Source organism: Lepidochelys kempii, chromosome 3 (assembly GCF_965140265.1).
Source record: "Lepidochelys kempii isolate rLepKem1 chromosome 3, rLepKem1.hap2, whole genome shotgun sequence".
NCBI lineage: Eukaryota > Metazoa > Chordata > Testudines > Cheloniidae > Lepidochelys > Lepidochelys kempii.
The window spans coordinates 90012486-90036678 of NC_133258.1; the positions used below are offsets into that span (position 1 = coordinate 90012486).

General features: G+C 43.4%; 1 protein-coding gene across 3 annotated transcripts in view; it reads left to right on the top strand.

Annotated features, from left to right (window-relative positions):
* Nucleotides 1-24193, top strand: part of DCBLD1 (discoidin, CUB and LCCL domain containing 1) — an 89670-nt gene that overhangs the window by 43139 nt on the left and 22338 nt on the right. For 2 of the 3 annotated variants that reach the window (XM_073337140.1, XM_073337138.1), the window contains exons 3-7: nt 12852-12989; nt 14829-14880; nt 15736-15808; nt 18036-18169; nt 23066-23106. In XM_073337140.1, coding sequence (XP_073193241.1) covers nt 12852-12989; nt 14829-14880; nt 15736-15808; nt 18036-18169; nt 23066-23106 — 438 coding nt within the window. The remainder of the gene's footprint in view (nt 1-12851; nt 12990-14828; nt 14881-15735; nt 15809-18035; nt 18170-23065; nt 23107-24193) is intronic. The other variant, XM_073337139.1, reaches the window with a different exon arrangement.

A 24193-nucleotide genomic window follows, 5' to 3' on the forward strand; every position in this document is an offset into this window, starting at 1 on the left:
GCTCAGAGTACGTGTAAAGGTACTTCTTCCAGTGCTTGCTCATGTCGATTCCATTCTAGGTGCGTGCGCACTCATATACACAGTCGTCAGATACTTTTGCCTTAGCAGTATCTGTAAGGTAGGCTGTGGTGTCCCCTTGAGTGCCACACTCATGCAGTGGTATGTTAGGCGCCGCTGACCCTATGCCCTCTCAATTCCTCCTTACCTCCCTTGATGGTCAGTTGGTCAGAGCACCTTGTCTTGCATTGCAAGAGCGTTAGCGGTTCTTACAGTGCATTGTTCTGTCTCCTTTGTTTTTCCGTTGTTAGGTACTTAGTTAAACCATTAGGTTAAGTGTCAGAGTAGTTTAGTAGTTAGAGTCCTGGATGGGACTTCGCCTCAGAGCGGGGCATGTCCTGTTCACCAGGCTTTAAGCCATGCTCACTGTGCAGCTGGCTGATGCCCTTTAGCAACCCTCACAACAGCTGTTCAAAGTGTTTTGGGGAGTCCCACAGAAAGGACAAGTGAAGGATCTGGAAAAACTCGCCCTTGAACTTAAAAGGGGTGGAATATTCACTTGAGGACCCTCCGCACAGAGGCTGCAGTTCATCCTGCTTCAGAGCCCTCTTGATCAGACGCCATGCCTGGCACCTTGTCGTCATTACACAGTGCACCATCAGCACTGGAATCTGCCCAGCACTGCTCCCCCTCGCCGGTGCCTATGACGCGGTCAAAGTCAACAGGGCTGCCGTCACCACAGAAAAAGGGGGCTTCGGGCAAAGGACTTATGTTAGGCCACATGCCCGCCCCGGAGCTACTTGGGGGTACTGCTGCGGTTGGACCCCTTAGCCCAGCCAGGGACCCACTTCAGACTCCTGCGAGTGGCAGGGGTCCCTGCCCCTTGTAGGGCCATCTGGCCCAAAGCAGGCCCAGTGGCCAAAGAGCAAGTAGGCTTGCCAGCACCACAGACACCAAGCCAGCTAAGGCCCCAGGATCTATGGGCAAGCCAGTTATGGGACTGTCCTCTAAAGCAGCGGTGCATCCCCAGACAGCAGGTGTCAATCCCCATCACCATGGCCTAAGACACTGTCACTGGATCCTCGATTCCTGGTCAGAAGATCCCAGTCCCTGATGCCAAGGTCTCCACCTACGAGGCACAGGACACCTGAGTCACAACTGCAATCCCTGTACCATCAGGCCTCCTACTCGAGATCGCCATGGCGTGGATCACCATCGCCTAGATGGTCTTCCAGGCATCGATCAGCCCCCAGTGCAGGATCGTTCCCCGTCGTGGCACAGGTCTCTGGCTCCCCGGTACCGCTCTTTGGGCAGGCACTGATCCTTGCCCTCTCCTTACCGGTTGCTGATGAGGGTCAGTCAGCAGACTCAGTCATCTACAGCTCTGCCCTGGGCACTGAAAGGGCAACGGTCTGAGTTGGAAGAACAGTTCAGCTCCTCACCTATAAAAGGCGAATTGCCACCGGGCCGTGAGACTGGCACGGCTCCTACAGCAGCAGTCTGGAGGCAGGGGCAGTGGCCTGCTCAGTGGCAGAGCTGGAACCCGTGAGGTGTATCTGTTATTCCGGTCCTGTACTCGCACTGTTCCTCCCAGGCTGCATCAGACAAACTGCCCCCAGCACAGCCGACGCCAGAGTCCGAGCACGGTGCTGAATCCGATGCAGGGGCGACACAGCGGGCCCCAATGCCCAAGTAGCTGTCCCCAGATGAGCCAGGGGAAGCAGCCCTTCCCCCTGCGGTGCAGTCATCTTCATAGTCTCCGGACGAAGTGGTGACAGGCCCCTCGCAAATGAGCAGCCCCCCCGACGACTTCAAGAAACACCCAGCCCTGCTCAAAAGGATGGCTGCCAAACTGAACTTGGAGGTCAAGGAACTAGCAGAGGAGTCTGACGACCTCTTTAATATCATACCCTCTTCCACCCTGGCCCAAGTTGCGTTACTCATGCACCCAGAGGTCCTAAATATTGCTAAGTCTGTGTGGCAGACCCCCTCTTCTATTCCGTCTGCCTTCAAGAAGGCAGAAAAGAAGTACTGTGTCCCGGCAAAGGGATTTGAATACCTGTACATCCACGCTCCAGCATGATCCCTGGTCATGTCCAGGGACAGGCAAGCGGCACACCGAAAAATAAAGACGCCAAGAAGCTGGACTTGTTTGGCAGAAAAATTTATTTGACAGCCAGCCTGCAATTTTGAGTGTTTAACCCATCAGGCCCTGCTAGGCATGTAGAACTTCAACCTGTGGGACTCCATCAGCAAGTTCAAGGATGGCCTTCCACAGGACCGAGCCCAGCAGTTCACCATCTTGGTGGAAGAGAGCAAAGTGGTGGCGAGAGGCTCCCTCCAGATGGCCTTGAATGCTACGGACTTAGCGGCCAGGGTAGCCATCTCTGCGGTGGTCATGAGGCTGTCCCAGGAGCTGCAGAGTACCCTCCAGGACCCCCATTTGAGGAATCAAGGCTCTTTTTTTGGAGCTGACTGATGCACGGCTCCGCAGCCTTAAAGATTGCCATGCCACCCTCCCTTCTTCGGGCCTACACACCTCTGAGCAGGCTAGAAAGCCATCTGTCCCCTGCCACCTCCGTCAAGGTTGTGGGGTGTCCCTCAGTCCAGCTCCTACAGGAAGAAGGGCAGAGACAAAGGATTTAAAACAGTGTCACCCTTCATCTTCCCATTCCTCTGCCCAGCCTGGTTCTTCCAGAGGCCAAGGAAGCCAGAAGTGGGCATTTTGAGGATGCGCCCGAGGACAGAACCCCAGTCACTTCCCAGGATCCATACCCCTGATCTTTCCTCAACCGCCTGCACTCCCAGTTGGCCTGGTCATGGCTGATCTTGGACCTTTGGGTGCTCGACATAATATCTTCAGGCTACACCCTGCAGGTCCCTTTCTTCTATCTCAGCCTTTCATCCACCACTTGAGGGTATGTCAGTTTTCACCTAGGACATGACTGCCAGGTTCTTCAAAGGCCTCTACCCGCACATCAGGAACCCTGTTCCTCTATGGGACCTGAATCTTGTGCAGACACAGCTCACGGGACCCCACTTCGAACCTCTGGCTCCCTGTTCTCTTCTCCTTTCCTGGAAGGTTGCATTCCTAGTTGCAATAACATCCGCCTGTCGCATCTCTGAGATTAGGGCGCTTACCTTGGAACTGCCCTATACGGTCTTTTAGAAAGACACGGTCCAGTTATGGCCACACCCACAACTTTCCTGCCCAAGGTAGTCTCATAGTTTCATACAGGCCAGGACATTTATTTACCTTTTTCCCCAAAGCTGCATAAGTCGGAGGAGGAGTGTAGGTTGCATTCCCTAGATGTCAGCCGGGTGCTAGCCTTCTACGTTGAAAGGACCAAGCCATTCCTCAGGTCGATGCAATTGTTCGTTGTGGTGGCCGACAGGATGAAAGGTCGTCCAGTGTCCGCTCAGAGGATTTCTTCTTTGATCACTGCCTGCATTCACTGCTGCTACAGTTGTCACCACCCACTCAACCAGGGTGAAAGCCTCTGAAGCAGCTTTCCTAGCCCAGGTGCCTATCCAGGACACCTGTAGGGCAACCACCTGGTTGTCCATCCACACATTTATGTCCCATTATGCAGTTACCCAGCGGGCCCGGAATGATGCTGGCTTGAATCATAGAATCATAGAATATCAGGGTTGGAAGGGACCCCAGAAGGTCATCTAGTCCAACCCCCTGCTCGAAGCAGGACCAATTCCCAGTTAAATCATCCCAGCCAGGGCTTTGTCAAGCCTGACCTTAAAAACCTCTAAGGAAGGAGATTCTACCACCTCCCTAGGTAACGCATTCCAGTGTTTTACCACCCTCTTAGTGAAAAAGTTTTTCCTAATATCCAATCTAAACCTCCCCCACTGCAACTTGAGACCATTACTCCTCGTTCTGTCATCTGCTACCATTGAGAACAGTCTAGAGCCATCCTCTTTGGAATCCCCTTTCAGGTAGTTGAAAGCAGCTATCAAATCCCCCCTCATTCTTCTCTTCTGCAGGCTAAACAATCCCAGCTCCCTCAGCCTCTCCTCATAACTCATGTGTTCCAGACCCCTAATCATTTTTGTTGCCCTTCGCTGGACTCTCTCCAATTTATCCACATCCTTCTTGAAGTGTGGGGCCCAAAACTGGACACAGTACTCCAGATGAGGCCTCACCAATGTCGAATAGAGGGGAACGATCACGTCCCTTGATCTGCTCGCTATGCCCCTACTTATACAGAGCTTGAGCAGAGCTGTACGTCACTAGACTGTGAACTCCGAGCCAACCTCTGAGGATACTGCTTGTGAGTCACCTAGAATGGAATTGACATGAGCAAGCACTCGAAGAAAAAACGGTTATTTACTATTTCATAACTGTTGTTCTTTGAGATGTGTTGCTCATGGCCATTCCATTACCTGTCCTTTGTCAGAGTTGAAGGAACCAAGATAACGTAGGGTCGGCTGCTCCTAATATACCAGCGCATGAATGCGGCACTCAAGGGGGCACCACAGCTGACCCTATGGATACCGCTAAAACAAAAATCTCTGACAACTGTGTACGTAGGCACTAGAATGGTTTAAAATTAATTTTATTAATCAGATGACAAAACTAGTCTGACTTCAGTTTCACTAAAACTGCTCACCTTTGTCAGCCATTCATTTAAATATTAACATAGCCATGCACATGCTACCTTCCAGAGAAGCAAGACAATCTTCTTCTCAAAGGCACAGCATTAAAGCCGAAGACACATTTAATCACAGAGCGAGATGGACTGAAACATCAAGGAATTAAGAATAAGGCCCTGCTCTTGCAATGAGCACTCTGTGAGCAGACCCTTAACTCAGTGGGGCTCTCTACAGGCACTGCTTACTGAAGCTTACTGCAGGCTCAGAGCCTAGTAAAAGAAAAAATGAGCTTTTAAATAATAGCTACTGATGTAAAAACAAGATTAACTGTGTGGACTACTGGTCCAGGGAAGGCTAGAATAATTGTCATGCAGACCTGTTTGCCCAGTTTGTAACACATTGTAACAATCCATTTCTTTTTTTTAAGATTGATAGAAAATAACTTTTTAGTGGCCATATTTCAATTCTTTTGCCTGTCAGCTTCCAGCTCTTGCCCCCCAACTCAATCTTCCAGCCCTCTCTGCTTCTCCTCTCTTCCCGCCCAGATTGTTTGGGGGTATTTTTATTTATTTTGTGAAATAACCTTCAACCCTTCTTGAGAAAGGAGGGTGATTGAAGGATAGATATTTTACCCACTGAAGTCAATGGGAGTCAGATTTGGTCCTTCATGGGTGGCTGTTAAACCTGCTGAGTGGCTAGCAGTGATTTGGGTAGTTAATCCAGGTAACTTGTTCTTGCATATTTTATTAGCCAGTCACCAATGCAAAACTGACTTCAGGAAACCTATTGGAAAATGCTTTCTCCTCCCCAGACTCAGCTACTAAGTAGTATTAGACAAATTTTATAAGTGAGTATTTTTCTATATATCCGGTACCTGTGATGACTATTCCCTGTATTTGTTAGAACTGGGTTTCCTTAAACCTATTTCAAAAGATTCTTATACCTGTCATTACGTCTCAAGAGGACTCATCCCACTAGTTTTATTATCATCATTATTATATCTTGTATTAAATGACTTGTGTAACTATAGGTGTGACAGGTACTTTTTCCCTTCACAGGAAACTCATGAGTGTAGTATTGTTTCTGGTATTTCAGGTAATCTAGTAAATTGTCTGGACAAGCTTTCATTGTACATCAAATTGAGCAGTTTCTAAATAGGCTTGATCCAAAGAAAAGCATTAACAGCTTGGCTGCAGTATCTTTCCAACGTTTCAACCTTAGCAAGATTGTTATGAACAAAAAGATCTTTGCCTTTTTTTTAATAAATACCCTCTAACTATTTCAGATCAGAACAGATTTACATTTTTCACTATGCTTTATTGCTCTGTGCTTTAATAATGCAGTGTGAAGAACTGTAATCTGTCACACCTCCATTTCTTTAACTAGCTCTGACCAAAGGAGAAGTACAAGGGATATTAATTGTAGGGCATGCAGGCGATGCTCTTATTCCATCAGATTTTCATTATATGAAATCAGGGCAAATAATTTTTTAAAATATAATTACTTTTTATTATGACACTGTTTCCCTGGGGCTTATAACTTTTTTTTTTTAAAACCTTCCCTTCAGCTTTTACATAAAGAATTGTTCTCCTTTTATTGTATTAATAATCTTTTGGAAGCACTCCCTGGAATTAAACGTCTCTCTTTTGTAAAGTGATAGCACTTCTTCCGAAGCTTATAGGCATTCCATACTACTTAATGCTCTTTAAAAATGAGAATTGACAAAATAGTAACTTTCAAGAAGCCTTCTGGGAAAGTCCTGACTTTAAGTGCCAGCTTCCATTGGGCACAGCAGGGTCTTGAACTGGATCTCCCAACATTCCAGGTGAGTGCCCTGACAACTAGGCTGTTGGGTGTTCTGCAGTTGTGTCTCTCTTTCATGAAAAATTTCAAAAGGTCTCATTTTCGTTCTGATACAAAATGAAAACAAATGTCAAAAATCAAAATCTTTTGTGAAATGGAATTTGTGTTTTTCTGCCAGCCCTACATAGTGTCATCTTGGGCCTTGAGATCTGAGATGAAGCCAACATAATCCAAGCCCATTGCCACCTCCATCCCACCCTGGCCCCTGGGGCATCCCAAGTACCTGCTTAATAAATGGCAACCACATGCAGAAGTGACCATTTAAAAAGTTGTTTTCCCACGACAAACTCATCGGGACACAAGAGGCCCGAGCAGGCAGATGCAAGATGCAGCCTGCTGCACAGGGGTCGGTTTGTGGGGAGAAGGCTAAAGACAAAGAGGAGAGACGAGTCCCTTAATGAGGTCATGTTGATATTGAAGAAATTGGGAGCAGAATGACTGACCTGGAAGGAGACATAGGGGAGAGTGTGAATTTAGGAACACAAATTTATTAGCAAGTAGCCTATTACAGAAAAAAAAAATAAATAACTTAAAAAGAAAAAGAGACCTGGTAAAGAAGATAGAGAGGACCATAAAAAGTACCACTGGATAAGTAAAGAATCCTTTTTAAAAAGGAGGCACCAAACTTCTTAAGAGAAGTAGAAAGACTTTAAAACACAAATCAAATCAAATCCTAGAAAGTATACAAGAGAAGCTAGAGGTAAACTACTACAGACAGAAAAGGCAACTAGATTTACACAACTCTATTACGAAAAAGGTAACAAAAGTGTCAGGCTATCTGCTAATATAAAAAATACGCAAGATGCTGATAAAATTATTCCTCCAATGTGGGTGACTCCATATTACCTAGCCACCGGTCCAAAGACATATGTGAGGCATTTGCCAATTTTTACTGGAGGCTATAGGCTTTGTAGCCAGCTCATCCTAAACAGAGAAGAGTATGTAATTAATGTGATACTACCTAAAATAGATCAAATAGACAAGGAGCTCCCAGAGGAGGACACTGAACCTGAAGAAATTATAGAGGTTATTAAATTATGTAAAAATGGTAAATCCCCAGGCCATGATGGGTTTCCCCCAGAATTCTGCAAATTTTTCAGAGCACAACTGGCATAACCAGTCCAATGTCTTTAATGAACTATTGAAAGAAAAAAGATCACTGCGACCTGGAGAGGAGCGCATATTGTAGTAATACCAAAACCGGTAAAGACCTATCTAGTTGCATGGCATATACAGCCATCTCTTTGTTAAATTAAGTTGCCAAGCAAATAGACTGAAAAAAAAATACTGCCTATGTACAGTAACTGAGATCAGACAGCATTTGTGTTAAACAGGCAGTTAACAAACAACATTCACAAGAGTTTTTGACTTTTTTTTTTTTTTTTAGCTGAATCAACCACCGAACCTCACACGTTTTTATCATTAGATGCTGATAAAGCTTTTGAGAGAATTGTCAGTCCTTAAAAGGCACCCTAGAAATACTCCTCTTTATGCCCCAAATTTGAAAATTGGATATCTGTTGTAATCTCAGATCAGGCTGCAGTAAGAGTTGATGGACACCTGTCAGAAAGATTGCCTCCTTTTTAAGAGGACATACCGATGATGCTCTCTTCTCTTTGCCATGGTAATGAAATCTTTACAGATGGCCGGAAATAATAATATAATGAAATAAAAGTAGGAAACAAACTTGTATTTTATATGCAATGGCATGTGTAAAAACCTTCCTGGCACGCTACCTGAACTGCAAAAAGAAATACTGAAATTTGGTAGTTTCAGGTTTTAAAATAAAGTACTGTAAGTCTAAACTTCTGGATGTTGATGTGGGCCCTGACCAAAAATATAAATGGGTGACCTGACCACCTTATTAAAATACCTCAGAGTACATTTTTTTTTAAAGGCATGATTTTATAGTATGTATTTTAGAAAATTTAGAACAGATTAGGAAAACTTGTCAAAATACAAAATTTCCTAGCTAGGCAAAATTACATCAGTCAAAATTAATATCTTACCTTAAATCAGTTTTCTCTTCCCAACACTACTGATTATCATCGTGGGGAAACTTCTGAAGACTGTGGATTGGCAATCATCAGTTCATTTGGACACACAAGAAACCAAGTCAAACAGGCCACCCTACGAAGACCTTGGCAAAAGGGTCTGGTGATATCAAGCACTAAACAACATAATCAGGGAAGCCAAATCAGTAATATGCTGTACTGGATAATTCCCAACCATAATAAATATTGGATAGAAATAGAACAGTTATATTGTCATACAGTCAAACTCCTCATAATTGCCTATATAAAAAAAGAACCTACAGGCCAAAAATGTGTATATACCCACTTTATTGAGAGCAACAATAGAGGCATGGGATAACATGAAAAATTTAAGCCCTTTCCCATCACCTCTAATGCCCATAGTTGTTAACACCAAAATTCAACCCTAATGAATCTCTGGGAAGCTTGTGGACATGGGAGCATGTTGTTACTATGAGATTGGGTCTGTACGTTCAGATCATTCTGAAGAGATGCAACAGCATGCAAAAGGTTTTAAAGTTCTGCATTACCAATAACTGAACCAGAGACATTTTTTCAAGTTTCTCCCTTAGAAAGACAAACCTAAGTGTAAAATTGACATATTTTGAAAAACTACTCATCACACTTATGAAACACACAGGTCCATTTTCTACCTTATATAAAATTATTTTAAACTGTTACTAAGAGGAAAAAAGCACATTAATGAAAAGATGGGATGCGGATTTGAACATGGACATTAAGGACAAGGATTCGGAAAGTATCTGAAGCAGCAGCCCACATACTGCAATATGCATGCTCCATTTAAAAAAAAAAAGTTAAAATCCTCTACCAGTGGTACTTAATTCCCTTTAATGCTAAATGCATCAATAGGACAAGAACGGGCAATGCTGGAGAAACTGTAATGAAATGGGCAGAATTCGTTATATATATATGGTCCCCAAAATTAGGATATTCGGAAAGAGTTTAACAGAATCCTCAAAGAGTTGACTGGTTGCCAGCTGTCAGATAACTCGTTGGGGTTGGGTTTGTTTGTGTTTTTTATTTTCCCAAAAATTCTGCACTATATAAGAGCCACAAAGAACTGATTACCCATCTGTTAGTTGCAGCAACAACTGCAATCATAAAGTTGTAGAAGAGACAGGAATCCCCTAAATCAGTAGTCTCCAACCTTTTTAAGCACAGGACCACTTTTTGAATTTAAATGAAACCCAGGATCTACCTAAAAGAAAATGTAGAAATGACAGTAATCTCACAAACCCAAACACCCTTGCCCTGCTCCTTCTCTGAGGCCCTGCCCTGCTCACTCCATCCCCCCTCCCTCCGTCGCTTGCTCTTCTCCACCCTCACTCACTTTCAGCAGGCTGGGAAAGGGGTTGGGGTGAGGGCTCTGGGCTGGGGCTGAGGGGTTTGGAGTGTGGGAGGGGCTCCAGATTGAGCTTGGCACAGGGGGTTGGCATGTAGGAGGGGATCAGCGTGTGAGCTCTGGGAGGGAGTTTGAATGCAAGAGGGAGCTCAGGGCTGGGCCAGGAGGTTGGGGTGCAGGGTGTGGACTCTGGGAGGGGGCTGAGGCAGGGGATTGGGGTGCAAGAGGGGGTGTGGGGTGTGAGCTCTGGGAGGGTTTTGTGATGTAGGAGGGGGATCAGGGCTCAGGCAGTGTGTTGGGGTGCAGGCTCTGGGAGGGGGCTAGGGCAGGGGATTGGGGTGTGGGCTCTGGGAGGGGGTGCAGGAGAGGAACCAGGGCTGGGGCCAGGGGATCAGGGCTGGGGTGCAGGAGTGGTTGCCGGTGTGTGCTTTGGGAGGAAGTTTGCTGGGGGGGGGGCTCAGGACAGGGGATTGGGGTGCGGGAGGGGTTTGGGGTGCGGGCTTCAGCCAGGTGCTGCTTACCTCTGGTTCACTAAGTCATAGGCCATTTTTAGCACATGCATTCACAAAGGAAGTGTTCTAACTAGAGCTGGCTAAAACTTGGAATTTCTGGTTTGACGAGAATTCTGACACTTGAACATGTGGTTTAGGTCCAATTCGAGGCTGCGTTGAAGCCACTGGCCCTGGAAGCCCATGCTCCCCAGCAACCCACCAGGCAGGTTTCGGACGCAAAAGTTTGTTAAACCGACCATGTTTCCATGAAACACGTTGGGTTTTACAAATTGGCATTTTCCACCAAACTCTGGAAATTTTCTGCCCAGTTCTAATCCTAGCTGCTGCTTCCTTTTCTTTTACTGCTGTGCATACCTGATTTTGCCTTATATGTTATAAGCCTAGGGCCAGCCTTAGTCTTTCTTAGGGGGCTTACACAATTTTTTTCCTCCCTGTCCTGTATATAACTGACTTCTGATCATGCCACCGTGCACAAGGCTGGCTTGAGAATGTTGTGGAGTGTCATTGAGAGTCATATTTGGGATGCTGTAAATAATCAATTCCTTTTATATCTATATATAAATAGACGGGATCTTTGGGGGACTGCAGGCAAAGTGTAGCCCACTGAATTTGTTCTGTGGCTGTGATTTCATGGATCCCAAAGGTCATGGCCTCCACCATTGCAGGCACATAGGGTTGAATAACCCTGATCTTTAGGAAAAATCTGTAACAAACTTTCATCCCTAATGATTGTTTTATGTTCTCAAGGCCTTTGTCACAAAGGAACAGCACTAGAAATTGAGTTTATTAACAAAACAAAAGGCTGAGATTAGCATTGCGCCTGATCCCAAATCAGCTGTGTAGGCTCCAAAGTCCTGGTTTATATACTAGACTCTTTTCTTCTACCAGCTTCTCTTTCCCTGAACTTTGATGCAGTTCTCTCTCGGTTACATAACCAAAAGTGACCAATCTTAATTTCCTTGCTTCATTCAGCAACGACTCCCTTCTGGATGGTTAATGGGTAGGGTTTGGTGTTCTTTAAAGGAAACTCCTCTACCACATGCTAATGACCACTATGCTGTTTTCACGGGCCTGGTCTTGGTAGGCAGAGGAAGATGGGTTATAGTCATGGTTGAGAGATTCCTTAAGGCTTCAACAGGGACACACACAACCTAATTTCCCCCTGCAGAGAGATGCTGACTTTAAATGTATGTAGTCTCTATGGGGCAAATGTTTTTTTCTTAATAGAAGTCTCTTTGCAAACTTACATACATCATCCTACTGGAGAGTAAGTATTACACATCCTCATAAATGAAGACTAATGGGTATAAACTATCTCCTAGTTTATGGGGCCATCTGTGGTTGAGGGGAGGCTGGAGACTGAGTTACTTCTTGGTACTCTTCCTATTTACTTTCAGTAGGAAAGAGCAGGGGACAGTTTCCCAGTCAAAGATATTTTCTCTATGGGAAAGGAGGAGGGTCCTGAAGAAAATAGAAGAGCTGCCAATAATTCCAGGTTGACCTGTCTGTCACAGGGAAATACTGTGCCAGCCAGTATCCTGGGACATTGTAGCTGGCAGCAGTAAAACTCCTATCTATTTCAATGGGAACGTGAAAGCTACCCCTTTTTATTTACAAAAAGAACAGGAGGACTTGTGGCACCTTAGAGACGAACCAATTTATTTGAGCATAAGCTTTCGTGAGCTACAGCTCACTTCATTGGCATCTGTAGCTCACGAAAGCTCATGCTCAAATAAATTGGTTCGTCTCTAAGGTGCCACAAGTCCTCCTTTTCTTTTTGTGAATACAGACTAGCACGGCTGCTACTCTGAAACCTTTTTATTTAAAGATTGTAAAATAAACTGGCATTGTCTACTTAAAAATCCCTTCAAAGCTTTCTTGTTTCAGCATGTTTTTAAGACAGAGAGAAAAAGATTCAGTGATTGGTATAAAAATAAATTGTTTCTGAATATGTGATACCATAAGTGGTGCTGGCGTGTTTCACTGTACTACTCATGCTACATGTTTTCTTTTAAGAACATGCATGCTTTTTGTTTTTAAGTTGCAGTCATAGCTAAAGTTTCCTGACCTGTGTGTATCTAGATAGGTTATCTTGCAGACTCTGCATAGATGCCTTGGATTGCCTTTAAATATTCCACTCTTTCCTTAATGGGGTTACTGCTGTTTAAAAATATTATACTTCAAAGGCCAAAGAGCATCAATTATCCACTTGAGGCTAAAATAATAAGAAATGTAAATGCCAGAGTTTTCACTGTACTTACAGGATTGGATTCTTGCTATTTTGTGTTACAGTAACTTCAGGTTTCAGACCCACAACGGTCTCAACCCAAACATCTGAAGTAAACATTTGTAATCATACTTCAAAAGAAGGAGTTTATGGTGAAATTCCTTAGTTATGATAAGACTGCCTATTCCCTATTTTATTTATGTCGTCTAAAGCTTTTGAAATCTTTTTTTTTTCTTTTCTGTGTTTAGGACCATACTGTGGCAATATGATGCCCGTTCCTAAAGAAATCATCTTGGATACTAATGAAGCAACTATTCGCTTTGAGAGTGGGTCCCATGTATCGGGACGGGGCTTTCTATTATCCTATGCCAGTAGTGATCATCCAGGTATAGTAATGAGTCCAAAAAGCAAATGTCCTTATGAATTAAAGAGAGAAAACTTGAGGGTACAGATGAACATGCTGCTAATATTCATAAAGCCCAATCTCTGGGTGCCCAGTATTACCAGGGAACTTACCTACTTTAACCATAATTTATTTATATTTTTTAATACAGTGTACACAAGTACTCCTGGGGGAATTCTGTGCCACTGCACATGGGCAGAATTTATGTCCCCTGCAAATTTCTTTGCTTTTCTGCTTTGACTTTCTGATGGGGAAGCAAAGGGAAGCCACAAAAGTGGTTGTGCGATCCTCCCCAGTAGTTTTGGGTACCCAGCAGCTGACAGAGAGGTAAATCGCTGTAGGGCAGGGTGCAGGACGGGGGAAGACCCAGCTGGTGGCTCCTATTCTGTGCTGGGCTCAGCTGCTAGTCCTGGCTGGGCTGGACAGGACAGGACTTCCTCTTCCCCTGCATGGCATCTGGGCCCAGATCAGACCCACCCCCAGATTTCTCCCCCAGCTATAGGAAGCTCTGCAAACTCCCCCCACCCCACTTCTTGCACCTATCACTCCTCAGCTGCAGGGGGACGGATCGCTGTACAGAGAGCTGCTCCCCCCACATCCACCCAACCCCCATGCATGCAGACCCCCTCACACCCAGACCCTCTCTGATGAGCCCCACTCCCCCTAAACCTGGACCACCCCAATGAGCCACCCGCACCCGAATCCCCACCCTACTGAGCCCCAACCAGCTGCACCTGGATCCCCACCCCACTGAGCCCCACTCCCCAAGCATCTGGACACTACCACCCCCTGAGCTCCCCACACCCAGACCCCTTCCTGCTGAGCCCCAGCCACCTTCACCTGGACCCCCTGCAGAGTCCCATTACTGTTGCACTCAAACCCCACCCTCCTTCCCCAACAAGCCCCTGTGCATCCAGATCCCCCTGCACCCAGATCACCACTGAGCTGCCCGCACCTAGATTGCCTGGCACAGAACCCTCTCAACCCACATCTGGATCCCCCCACACTAAGCCGCTCCACACTTGGATCTTGCTTTGCTGAGCCTGCGCACCCATGCCTGGTACAGAGGGGCAGGGCCCTGGGGTGTTTCTGGGCAGGCCCAGTCCTTGCACTGTTTTAGGGTTGAGTGCAGCCTCACCGATGAGTCCGTGACCTGGGGTGTGGGGGGAGCTGCACAGTGATCTCCCACCTCCATGTAGCCAGTGGCCTGTGCTCTCCAATGCCATGCTGGAGTCTCCACATTTATTTGACAAATAAAATTTGCAGAATTTTAAAATATTGTGTGCAGAATTTTTATTTTTTTGGCATGGAATTTTTAATTTTTTGGCGCAGAATGTCCTCAGGAGTAACACAAGGGACAGTTATAGAGTAGTAATGCATGCACCCAGAGCAGCCATCGAAGTCCTACATAGACTGTTTGCGGGATAGGGCTCATCTGAGCAGAAAATGAGCATGTTCTCATTAAAGTCCTATTAAAAGAGGGCTCAGGCTCAGATATTTACCACATGGTGATGATGTATCAGGTTGTTGAAGACTAACATTTAACACGAACACCTGATGATGTGATAGTCTCACTGTGCAGTTTACTTTTAATGGTAGCAGACAATCTGATTTATGTATGGAATCAGGGGTAAGAGGGGAAGGGAAGGTGTGAGGATATCATAGCTCTTTCATTCCAGCTAATAAAAATGTCAACTATCAAGATGTAAATGCATAAATAATATCTGGAGACTTTTTAAAATATAATTTCATGTTTAGGCAAGTTTTCTCTACACTTTTGTACTCTGCAGTCAGGAATAACTAGTTGTAATATTTTTAACAGATCTAATCACATGTTTGGAGAGAGCAAACCATCACGTGAAGAACGAATACAGGTAAATATGAGTGCAACGCTACGCTCTGCAGTTGTCTCGCTGTGTCTTGTTTGACCTGTTCATTGTTGTGTCTGGATAAAGTATCTTGTTTGCTGCTTGTAACATGCTGAAAAGCCTTGAAAAGCCTAGCATTTACCACAGGAATGTGTTTTCTTGAGACGTTCGTTCCTTTTCAGTATAATGCTGTAATTATGTGTGGCTTATTTGTGAGTAACAGAAGAGTCATCTCCCCAAGACTTCACTTTCCAGAACAAACAAGGGGATGCTGCTACAATGCTCAAACTATCTTGATTTGTGGCATAAGTGGGCAGTGCCAGGGTAAACTAAAAATACAGAGCTTAACCTTTGGAGGTGCTGAGAGCCCTGAACTTCCACTGATGCCACTGGGAGTTGAGGGCACTCAGAATCTTCCAGGATCATACCCAAGATATGTTAAAATTGTTTCTAGGTTAGTTTCTTGAGTCGGTGAACCTGGCAATAGATTTTGAAATCGTAATGGAACACAAGCCAATTTTTACTGTGCTCATGAACAATATTGAGCGCTTTTTTTTTTTTTTTTTTTTTGGAGTTGCTTGGAAAGTTTGTTACCTTATGTCGTAATATTTCCAGAACAAGCAGAACTAAAGAGAAAAAAATGCACTTAAATGATTACTATTTTGGCTCTTTGTGTGTCCTACTATATGCAGTAAGCTAATGAACTTGAATCTGAGAACAAATTTGCCTTTTAAAAACATGCTAATTTATGCTCAGCTAGAACACATTTCTAAAAATATTTCTTGGTTTGTTGGCATTTTGTGTGTGTGTGGCAGGCATTACAATCCATGTTTTAAACACGCTTCTATTCTTTTACTGCAGCAGATACTGTCCTGCTGGTTGCAGAGACATAGCAGGTGATATTTCTGGGAATATAGTGGAAGGATACAGAGATGTAAGTATGAAGGGTAAAGAATGGGCTTTAGAAAGATGGAATACAAAGGCAATTGCTAGGGTTGCCAGATCTCTGGTTTTCGACCGGAAAGTCTGGTTAAAAAGAGGACTTGACGGTGTCCGATCAGATCTACTGACCAGATACCCAAAGTCCGGTTACTGCAGGTGGGGGAGGCAGGAAGGCATCAGGTAATTACCCATGCCAGACCCTACTCGTCTGGAGCCGCCTCCTAACCTGCATTCAGCAACTGCAGCTCCTGACGCGGGGAGGGGGGAAGGAGAGGGGGAAAAGCAGTGAGTGATGGGGGAAGGTGGGAAGAGGAGCAAACGATGGGCTGGGCCTCGGGGGAAGAGGTGGGACAAGGGCGGGGCTTAGGGGGAAGAGGCACTCCTGCTTGAGTGTCCAGTTTTTAAACATTACAAAGTTGTCAACCCTAGAAAATTCATGGTTATTTAGCACAATAAGCAAAAATGTCATTCATTTTTAGCTCTATTAGTAATCCCATTTACTGGCACCTTTACTACTTACATATTACCAAACAAGCCAACCGCCCATTTATGAGCAAGAAACATGTAATGTCACTCAGAAAACCATGCACTGAAAAGATGCTTCTGGCTTCTAGCTACTGTGGTTTTTGTTCTCCCTCTCCCCTTCTTTATCCGCCAAGTGGTACTGGATGACATGTTAAACTATTCCTACAGTCTCAGGATTCCCTCTCTCTCTTTTGAGAATCCGTGCACCCCAAATTCCAGATCTCAGTTACTCCCTGAACAGTGCTATACCTGCTTATCACAGATCTTTCCATTTTTTTAAGTCTGTCCTCCTAGGGAAAAAATCAGTTCAGTTAGAACTGGATTTTGACACCAATGTCTACTTCATTTCAGAGTGATTTCCTGGGATTTTTCTCATGATTTAGTTGGGGATTGGTCCTGCTTAGAGCAGGGGGTTGGACTAGATGACCTCCTGAGGTCCCTTCCAATCCTGATATTCTAGATTCTATGATTCCTAAACCTGTCCCATTTATAATTACCAGTTTCTTAAATTATTGACTTTGTGGCACCTTAGCGACTTCAATGGATTGTGATCAGGCCTTATATTAATAGTGCTTTGTTTAAAGAAGAAAGTGGTCTGAATGGTTCACTTATGCCTGTGTTATACCACACCCTGCTTTGACCACCGACTGCCCCATGGTTCTAGAATATAATCCTTAGATTTTTATGACACCTTTCTAGTATCTCTAAGTTTATCCCGCTATAAAGTGATCATACTGCAGTACATATTTACATAAAGTTCCACTTTTCTTCATCACAAGTGGAGCAATAGTTGAGTTTTAAATGCCAGTGCATGTCCTCAAACTACTCACTGATTGTTCAGCCCCTCTGTCTTGGAGAATTACAGGGAAATTGGCTGAAATAACAAGGAAATTCTACCCACAACTTGTATCAAAGGGCACTCTGCATACCACACCTGATGATTAGAAATGAAAAGCAACAAACAGCATGGCCTCACTCAGGCCTTGCTTACACTCAGAAAAGTTTGCAGAATTTTCCCATCACTGCTAACAGTTGCTCAGTTTTAATGGTGGTAGCAACATTGGAAGCTGTAGTGTAGGCCAGCTGCTGGCATTTTAAGTACTGTGCCATCTAACTCTGATTAAAGTGCACATAGTTGACATGGTCCTTAAAATGCTAGTGGCAGCCAGTCTACGTTAGAGCTTCTAGTGTTGCTAAAAATGGTGAAACTGAACTATGTTATCAGCGATGGGAAACTTTTGCCAAAAATGTAGACAAGACCTTAGTTCTTCACCCTGCACAAAGTAATAGGTGTATCTGGCTTCCGCAGAATAAGTGAATCCATGAAGTAATTTTACATTAATTTTACCCAGCAAATAGCAGTGACCATATCTTTTTAAATGACTTTTGCTGGGGAGGGGCATGTGGGAGGGTTGTGTTAGATGGTGATTCTGGAGCACTTTCCCTACAAGCAAATCAGTATTTTTTTTTATTTACTTTTTTTTTAATAAGCATTTGATTTTTGGGAAGAGTTTTTTAAACAGAAAAAAAATACTGTACTTTCCTTCTTTATATTCACCTTAAATCTTCAGAGGATTTTATGATTTTGAAGATCTGTGACTTCTTATGAGAGAAGTAATGGTGGGTTGAGCTTGAAAGTTTTAGTAACTTGCCAAACTTAACCTTTTGTTTGAGTTCTGGTTTCTGCATTCCAGACCTCCTTATTGTGCAAATCAGCCATACACTCAGGTGTTGTTGCAGATGAGCTGGGTGGCCAGATCAATGTGATTCAGCAGAAAGGAGTAAGTCGATACAAAGGCATCCTGGCCAATGGCATCCTTTCACAGGAGTAAGTGTCACAGTAGTTTGTCTTTTTATTCTGTATTTGAAAGTAACCCTGGAGGCATAATTAACCCACCACATCAGAGAGGAAGCGTGTGGGACACTGTCAGCTCTTCTTCTTTCAGAAGGGAAAAAACTGGAAGTGTTTAAGTGTTTATCACTTAATAACAGGTTTCAGAGTAGCAGCCGTGTTAGTCTGTATTCGCAAAAAGAAAAGGAGTACTAGTGGCACCTTAGAGACTAACCAATTTATTTGAGCATAAGCTTTTCTTATCACTTAATAGTTGACCTTTGGAAGATAAATGTAATACACAATGTCATTTGATTTGCTGATACTTTAAGTAAAATGGCGTTAGTTTTGGGATACAGAGACATAGTATCTCAGGTCTTTGGTGCATTAATGACTAGAAATTTTAAATTATGCCACTCTTTCTCTCTCTTCACATATTTATCAAATCACCTGGTTTGCAAATACACAAAGTTTTTGGTGTTCTGCAGACAAAATCATACATTTAAGTAGTCAATATGTTAAAAAAGCAATGATAAACTAATGAAAAACCTCAAAAAAATTAAAATAATATGACTGAAGGAATGAATAGCAGTGCTGAGAAGTAGGGGAGTTAAATGAAAACTTTAAATACATTCACAAGCTTTTTGTAGCACTATTTTAGATCACTAGAGCTACCATTTATCTGCTGCCCCTAAATGTATTACAGTTGAGGCAAAAATAAAATCTTTTAAAATATCTAACTGTGCAGTGAGCACTTCCAGCAATTGTCTGTGTCACTCAGGAAGATTATTAATATTTTAAAATTTTAAATATCAGGAACATGGGTGAGGTATTTATTGGTGGGGAGGGAAGCCCTCTCTCCCAAGCATTCTAGCAAGCTGAGTGCCTGGGAGACTATTTCTTCTTTCACCTATAGTTTCCCACTCCCCCTAGTTTTTTTCCAAGCCCTCCTGACATCATGTGATCATCCAGTGAAACAAAGGTGAAATCTGTAGTCTGTTGAAGTTAATGGGAAAACTCCCGTGGACTAGGATTTCATCCAAAATGTATCAGGGTTATAAACTCCTATGCTTCTGGGCATAAATCAACCACTAACTGGCTGGGGACTGAAGATTAGAAGAAACTTCCCTCATGAGCATGTTATTTCGTAACTGTCCATTGTGAGGTATGCAACCCATCCCTTAAGTATCTGGTACTTGCTGCTGTTGGGATCAAGATACAGGATTAGATTGACCACTGGTCTGACCAGTGTGGCACGTCCGTGTACAACTAAATGGGGAGGTGAGAGGGGAATAATTTGATCTTATTTCAAAACATGAGTGAAGTGAGTGTTTGCCAGAAAGATAAAAGACAAAATTAGTAGGAAAAAACACTGTTTCTGTATTTTAAGTTTTTAAAAGGGTTTTGTAATATGTATTTCAAACACTGAATAGCTATTCTGTTCTCGCAACACACACGCTATAACTAAAACTCCTCAGAACTGTCAGCGCTGGAAAGGATAACTCTTTGGCACCTAAACAATAGTATTTTATGAGCTTCAAATACCCCTTTATTTAAAGGCTTTCTATACTTTTTTAAAATCTCATTTACAGTGGATTTCAGTATTAAAGATCTATTTCATTTAGTGACTCTAGCAGAAGTTGACCTCATCAAAAGCTACTTCTGCTTGTGTGCATTGAGCCCATAAATGTGGCTGTATTATAATTTGATGGTTAAGTTATGAATTGCTCATTTACCAGCTCCCCAGAACTGACCTTGGCGCACCTGGCTTCATTTTTTATGCTATGTTATCTGTGATTTGCAGTTTCCATGATCTAGACACATGTATTGTATAATGAAGATACAGTGGCCACAGCTCAGATTTATCAGGCATTTCTGACATCTTAAGTGCAAATGTATCAGCTTTTACTTTGTCACCCGAGCTGGCCTATGAGTAAGGCCCTTTGTCTTCAGTTTTTACAGAATTTCCCTCCCAAAATTCCCAGATTTTGAAAAGAGCAAGTGTAGTTGGGTTTTTAACCCGAATTTTGCAAGTGCTGGAATTCGCCAGCCCTGGCTCCATTCTCGAAGTCCCTGCTGGATGGCACAGCGTGCCTATGCAGAGAAGGGTAATTACCAGTTGGCAGTTACTGCTGCTGCATTGTGGAGGAGCAAGATGGGTCAGGAGCCAGGTTCCAGCAACCAAGACTGCTACAGCAACAGGCCCCACAGGAAACAGGGTTCCTATCACCCCCTGCCAACCCACTGCCTCTGGTGACTACCAGGTACCCTCCAATTCCACACCCAGAGGCTTTTCATGTTTGGTTTTCACAGATTTTTCACCCATTGCTAATTTTTTTTTTAAAATAAATGCTGATAAATTTCCAGGAAATGTTTAAACAAAATAAAAACCAAAAACAAAGGGCTCTTACCCGTGAGGGACTCTGGGCTTACATCTGCACATGAAAGTATTTTTCTGTCTTTGAAAATAGAGATAATTGTTTAGGAATTGTACAGATTAAGATTTGGATTACAACAGCATTGTTTACAAAATCTCCTCAAGGTGGACTCTATATTCAAAAGAGGACTTTAATAGTAAACGTAGTGCAACAGAGAATCTTTCTTTGCACAAGTATTGTCACAAGTGGATTCTTTTGTAGAGCTTTATAGCTCTCACTGTCTGCTCAACAGAACTCTTAAGATTAATAAGGAAATGGGGAGCTTTATAGTCGTGCCTTACTGACTGTTATGTTATGTGAGAAAGTGAATGTTATGTGTGAAATGTTACCTATCACAATATGGAAAAATGATGAATTACAGTAATTAGCCCATTTTTAATGACCCGCAAAATGTAAAAGCTTCTTAAACTTGAAAATATTTTAGAAATAGAGGCATCTATTTTAGACAGTTTCAGTGCCTTTCTTTGATGCAAAAAGAAAAAGACTTTGTAAGAGATACCTTTGTAAACATTGCTCTAGGAGTATTTATAATTCATTGATTTGACAGGCTTTGTGAGCCATGCTTTTGACAGTGGACCACTTTGTATTTAATAAATAAGCAAACATGCTTTTGCCTTAATATGCATTTGGAAGTAATGTAAAATTCTGACATAGAGCATACAGAGCCCATACGATAGCCTGTGAGAAATGCCCTAGAGGACTACCAGTTTCTCTTGCTGCTTTGACTCACCTGAACCCCCAAATAAATCAACTCCCTCTGTACAGTCTCTGTTTCTGAAAGTCATGGTTTTTCTGCAATCACCAATATTCCCTATCTAGAAAGTGGTGAAGGGAAGTGGTACTTCGACTGGTCTTCTCACGTGGCTACCCTTCCCTTCCTATTCCCAGTTTGCTACAGCTTGGTTCTCAAAATACTTAATTCTGTGGGCCACTATTAGCCCGCAAACTAGAGTTGAGGACAAACTATCCTGGATGACTGTGAAAAAGCAACCTGGAAGGGAGTTCTGTTGTCATTTCAGTACAGAAGTTGCTTTAAAGCATAATATACTGCCCAAGATTTTCCAAAGGGACTAGTGCAGACCTCAAACTGTGGGGTTCACCCCCCCAAAAGAGTGCAGAGGAACATTTTGGGGGAGGGCTGGGCATGGTCAGGGAGGGAGAGCCCCTGCTCCAGCCCAACTCTGTCCTCATTCCCTCTCTGCTCCCAGGCCAGCCTTTAGCTTCAGCTCCTCCCTCATCCCCAGTTCACCCCCAAGCTCTGCCTTCAGCCCAAGCTCCTCTGCTGAGTCAACTGTGCAGTAATGGAGGGGGAGCGCAGACAGATACTGGGGGGAGGGGAGGGGCAGGACAGGAAAAGTTTGGGCAACACTGAACTACTGATTTTTGGTTGCCTAACTGGCAAAATCTTTCAGGGAACAGATTTTTAGGAAGTCCAAGCACCCATCCCTCTGAACATCAGGCCCCTTTAAGGTGCATTTTGATGGGCACCCATAATTCGTTGTCACTTTTTAAAGCTTTGCTATTTTACTGTTCTGCACTATTATGTGAGGTTTTGTGGAGTGAGGCAGAATTATCTTTTGTTTAATGTCCTATATTAAAATAACTCCATGGGTGGGGGAAGTGGGGAGAGAAGACAACAAATTTGGCTCTGTCTTCAGAGACAAGAGACATTTTAAAAACTTTAGTTGAACTTGCTTATGGCAGAGCCATGTTATAACCAGATTAAAACCTCATTTTTTAGCCCTGATAGAGCATGAGTGTTTATTTTTAACCCGTTTGTGGTATCATTTGGCCACATTTAAAGACCAGACTAAAGTGTGATTCAGTTAAAACTAAGTTTAACTCACTGGGTCTGATTATCCTTGCACTTAAATTGGATTTACATCCGTGTAACTCCATTGATTTCAGTTGAGTTACTCTTGGTTTACATTCGTGTGAGAGGAAAATTGGGCTTATTGTTTGAGCAGTGCATGGTGGCTAGATACAGAGCTCCTGTTAACTCGGCATTTTGGCACTTTATGATGGTTTTGGTGGCTTTTCTGTTGCTTTGGTGGCTTTTCAGTAGCAGATGGGGAAATTGGGTTAGCATAAAAGTGCCCCAAAGTACCGTAGGTTCTGCGTAGTGGAGATGCTTAAGGGGAAATGTGTTTTGAGGATGATAGTCTGGGTTGGGGGAGGGGTGAATCATTTTAAAGAATTTCTATATGCCAGAACCTGTAAAGGATGGTCTAAGTTTTGTCATTATGAGACCATGGCAAAAACAGGAGTGCCCTGACAAGAGGTGGATGAATAGCAAGATGTTGAAGATTGTCTATCTGGTCTGAGAGATTGTTAGATACAGAATACTCTCACCCCAAAGTGAATATACTGATCTTGGTCTAGTTTGTATGAGCAGCTCCTGACATGTTCAATAACTCTTTCTGGTCATTCCCGCCACCCCTTTGTTTTCTTACAGTGGCTCACTCTCAGACAAGCGGTTTGTGTTTACCTCAAATGGTAAGAAAAATACCTTTATTTTAGATATTCAAGTCTTGCAATTTTTTTCCCTGTAAAAGCTAAAATAACCTGAAAAATGTGAAACTACATAGAACGTGGTGGCTTTGAGGAGAGTAACTTCCTGCCAGTGTATTACAACTATAGCTTGTGATTGGGGAAGAGACAAAGGAAAAGGACCTTGGAGTATTGGTTGATCATAGGATGACTATGAGCTGCCAATGTGATATGGCTGTGAAAAAAGCTAATGTCGTCTTGGGATGCATCAGGAGAGGTATTTCCAGTAGGGATAAGGAGGTTTTAGTACCGTTATATAAGGCACTGGTGAGACCTCACCTGGAATACTGTGTGCAGTTCTGGTCTCCCATGTTTAAGAAGGATGAATTCAAACTGGAACAGGTACAGAGAAGGGCTACTAGGATGATCCGAGGAATGGAAAACTTGTCTTATGAAAGGAGACTCAGGGAGCTTGGCTTGTTTAGCCTAATTAAAAGAAGGTTGAGGGGAGATATGATTGCTCTCTATAAATATATCAGAGGGATAAATACCAGAGAGGGAGAGGAATTATTTAAACTCAGTACCAATGTGGACACAAGAACAAATGGATATAAACTGGCCACTAGGAAATTTAGATTAGAAATTAGACGAAGGTTTCTAACCATCAGAGGAGTGAAGTTTTGGAATAGCCTTCCGAGGGAAGTAGTGGGGGCAAAAGATCTATCTTGCTTTAAGATTAAACTCGATAAGTTTATGGAGGAGATGGTATGATGGGATAACATGGTTTTGGTAATTAAATATTCATGGTAAATAGGCCCAATGGCCTGTGATGGGTTTTTAGATGCGGTAAGATCCAAGTTACCCGGGAAAGAATTTTCTGTAGTATCTGGCTGATGAATCTTGCCCATATGCTCAGGGTTTAGCTGATCGCCATATTTGGGGTCGGGAAGGAATTTTCCTCCAGGGCAGATTGGAAGGCCCTGGAGGTTTTTCGCCTTCCTCTATAGCATGGGGCACGGGTCACTTGCTGGAGGATTCTCTGCTCCTTGAGGTCTTCAAACTACAATTTGAGGACTTCAATAGCACAGATATA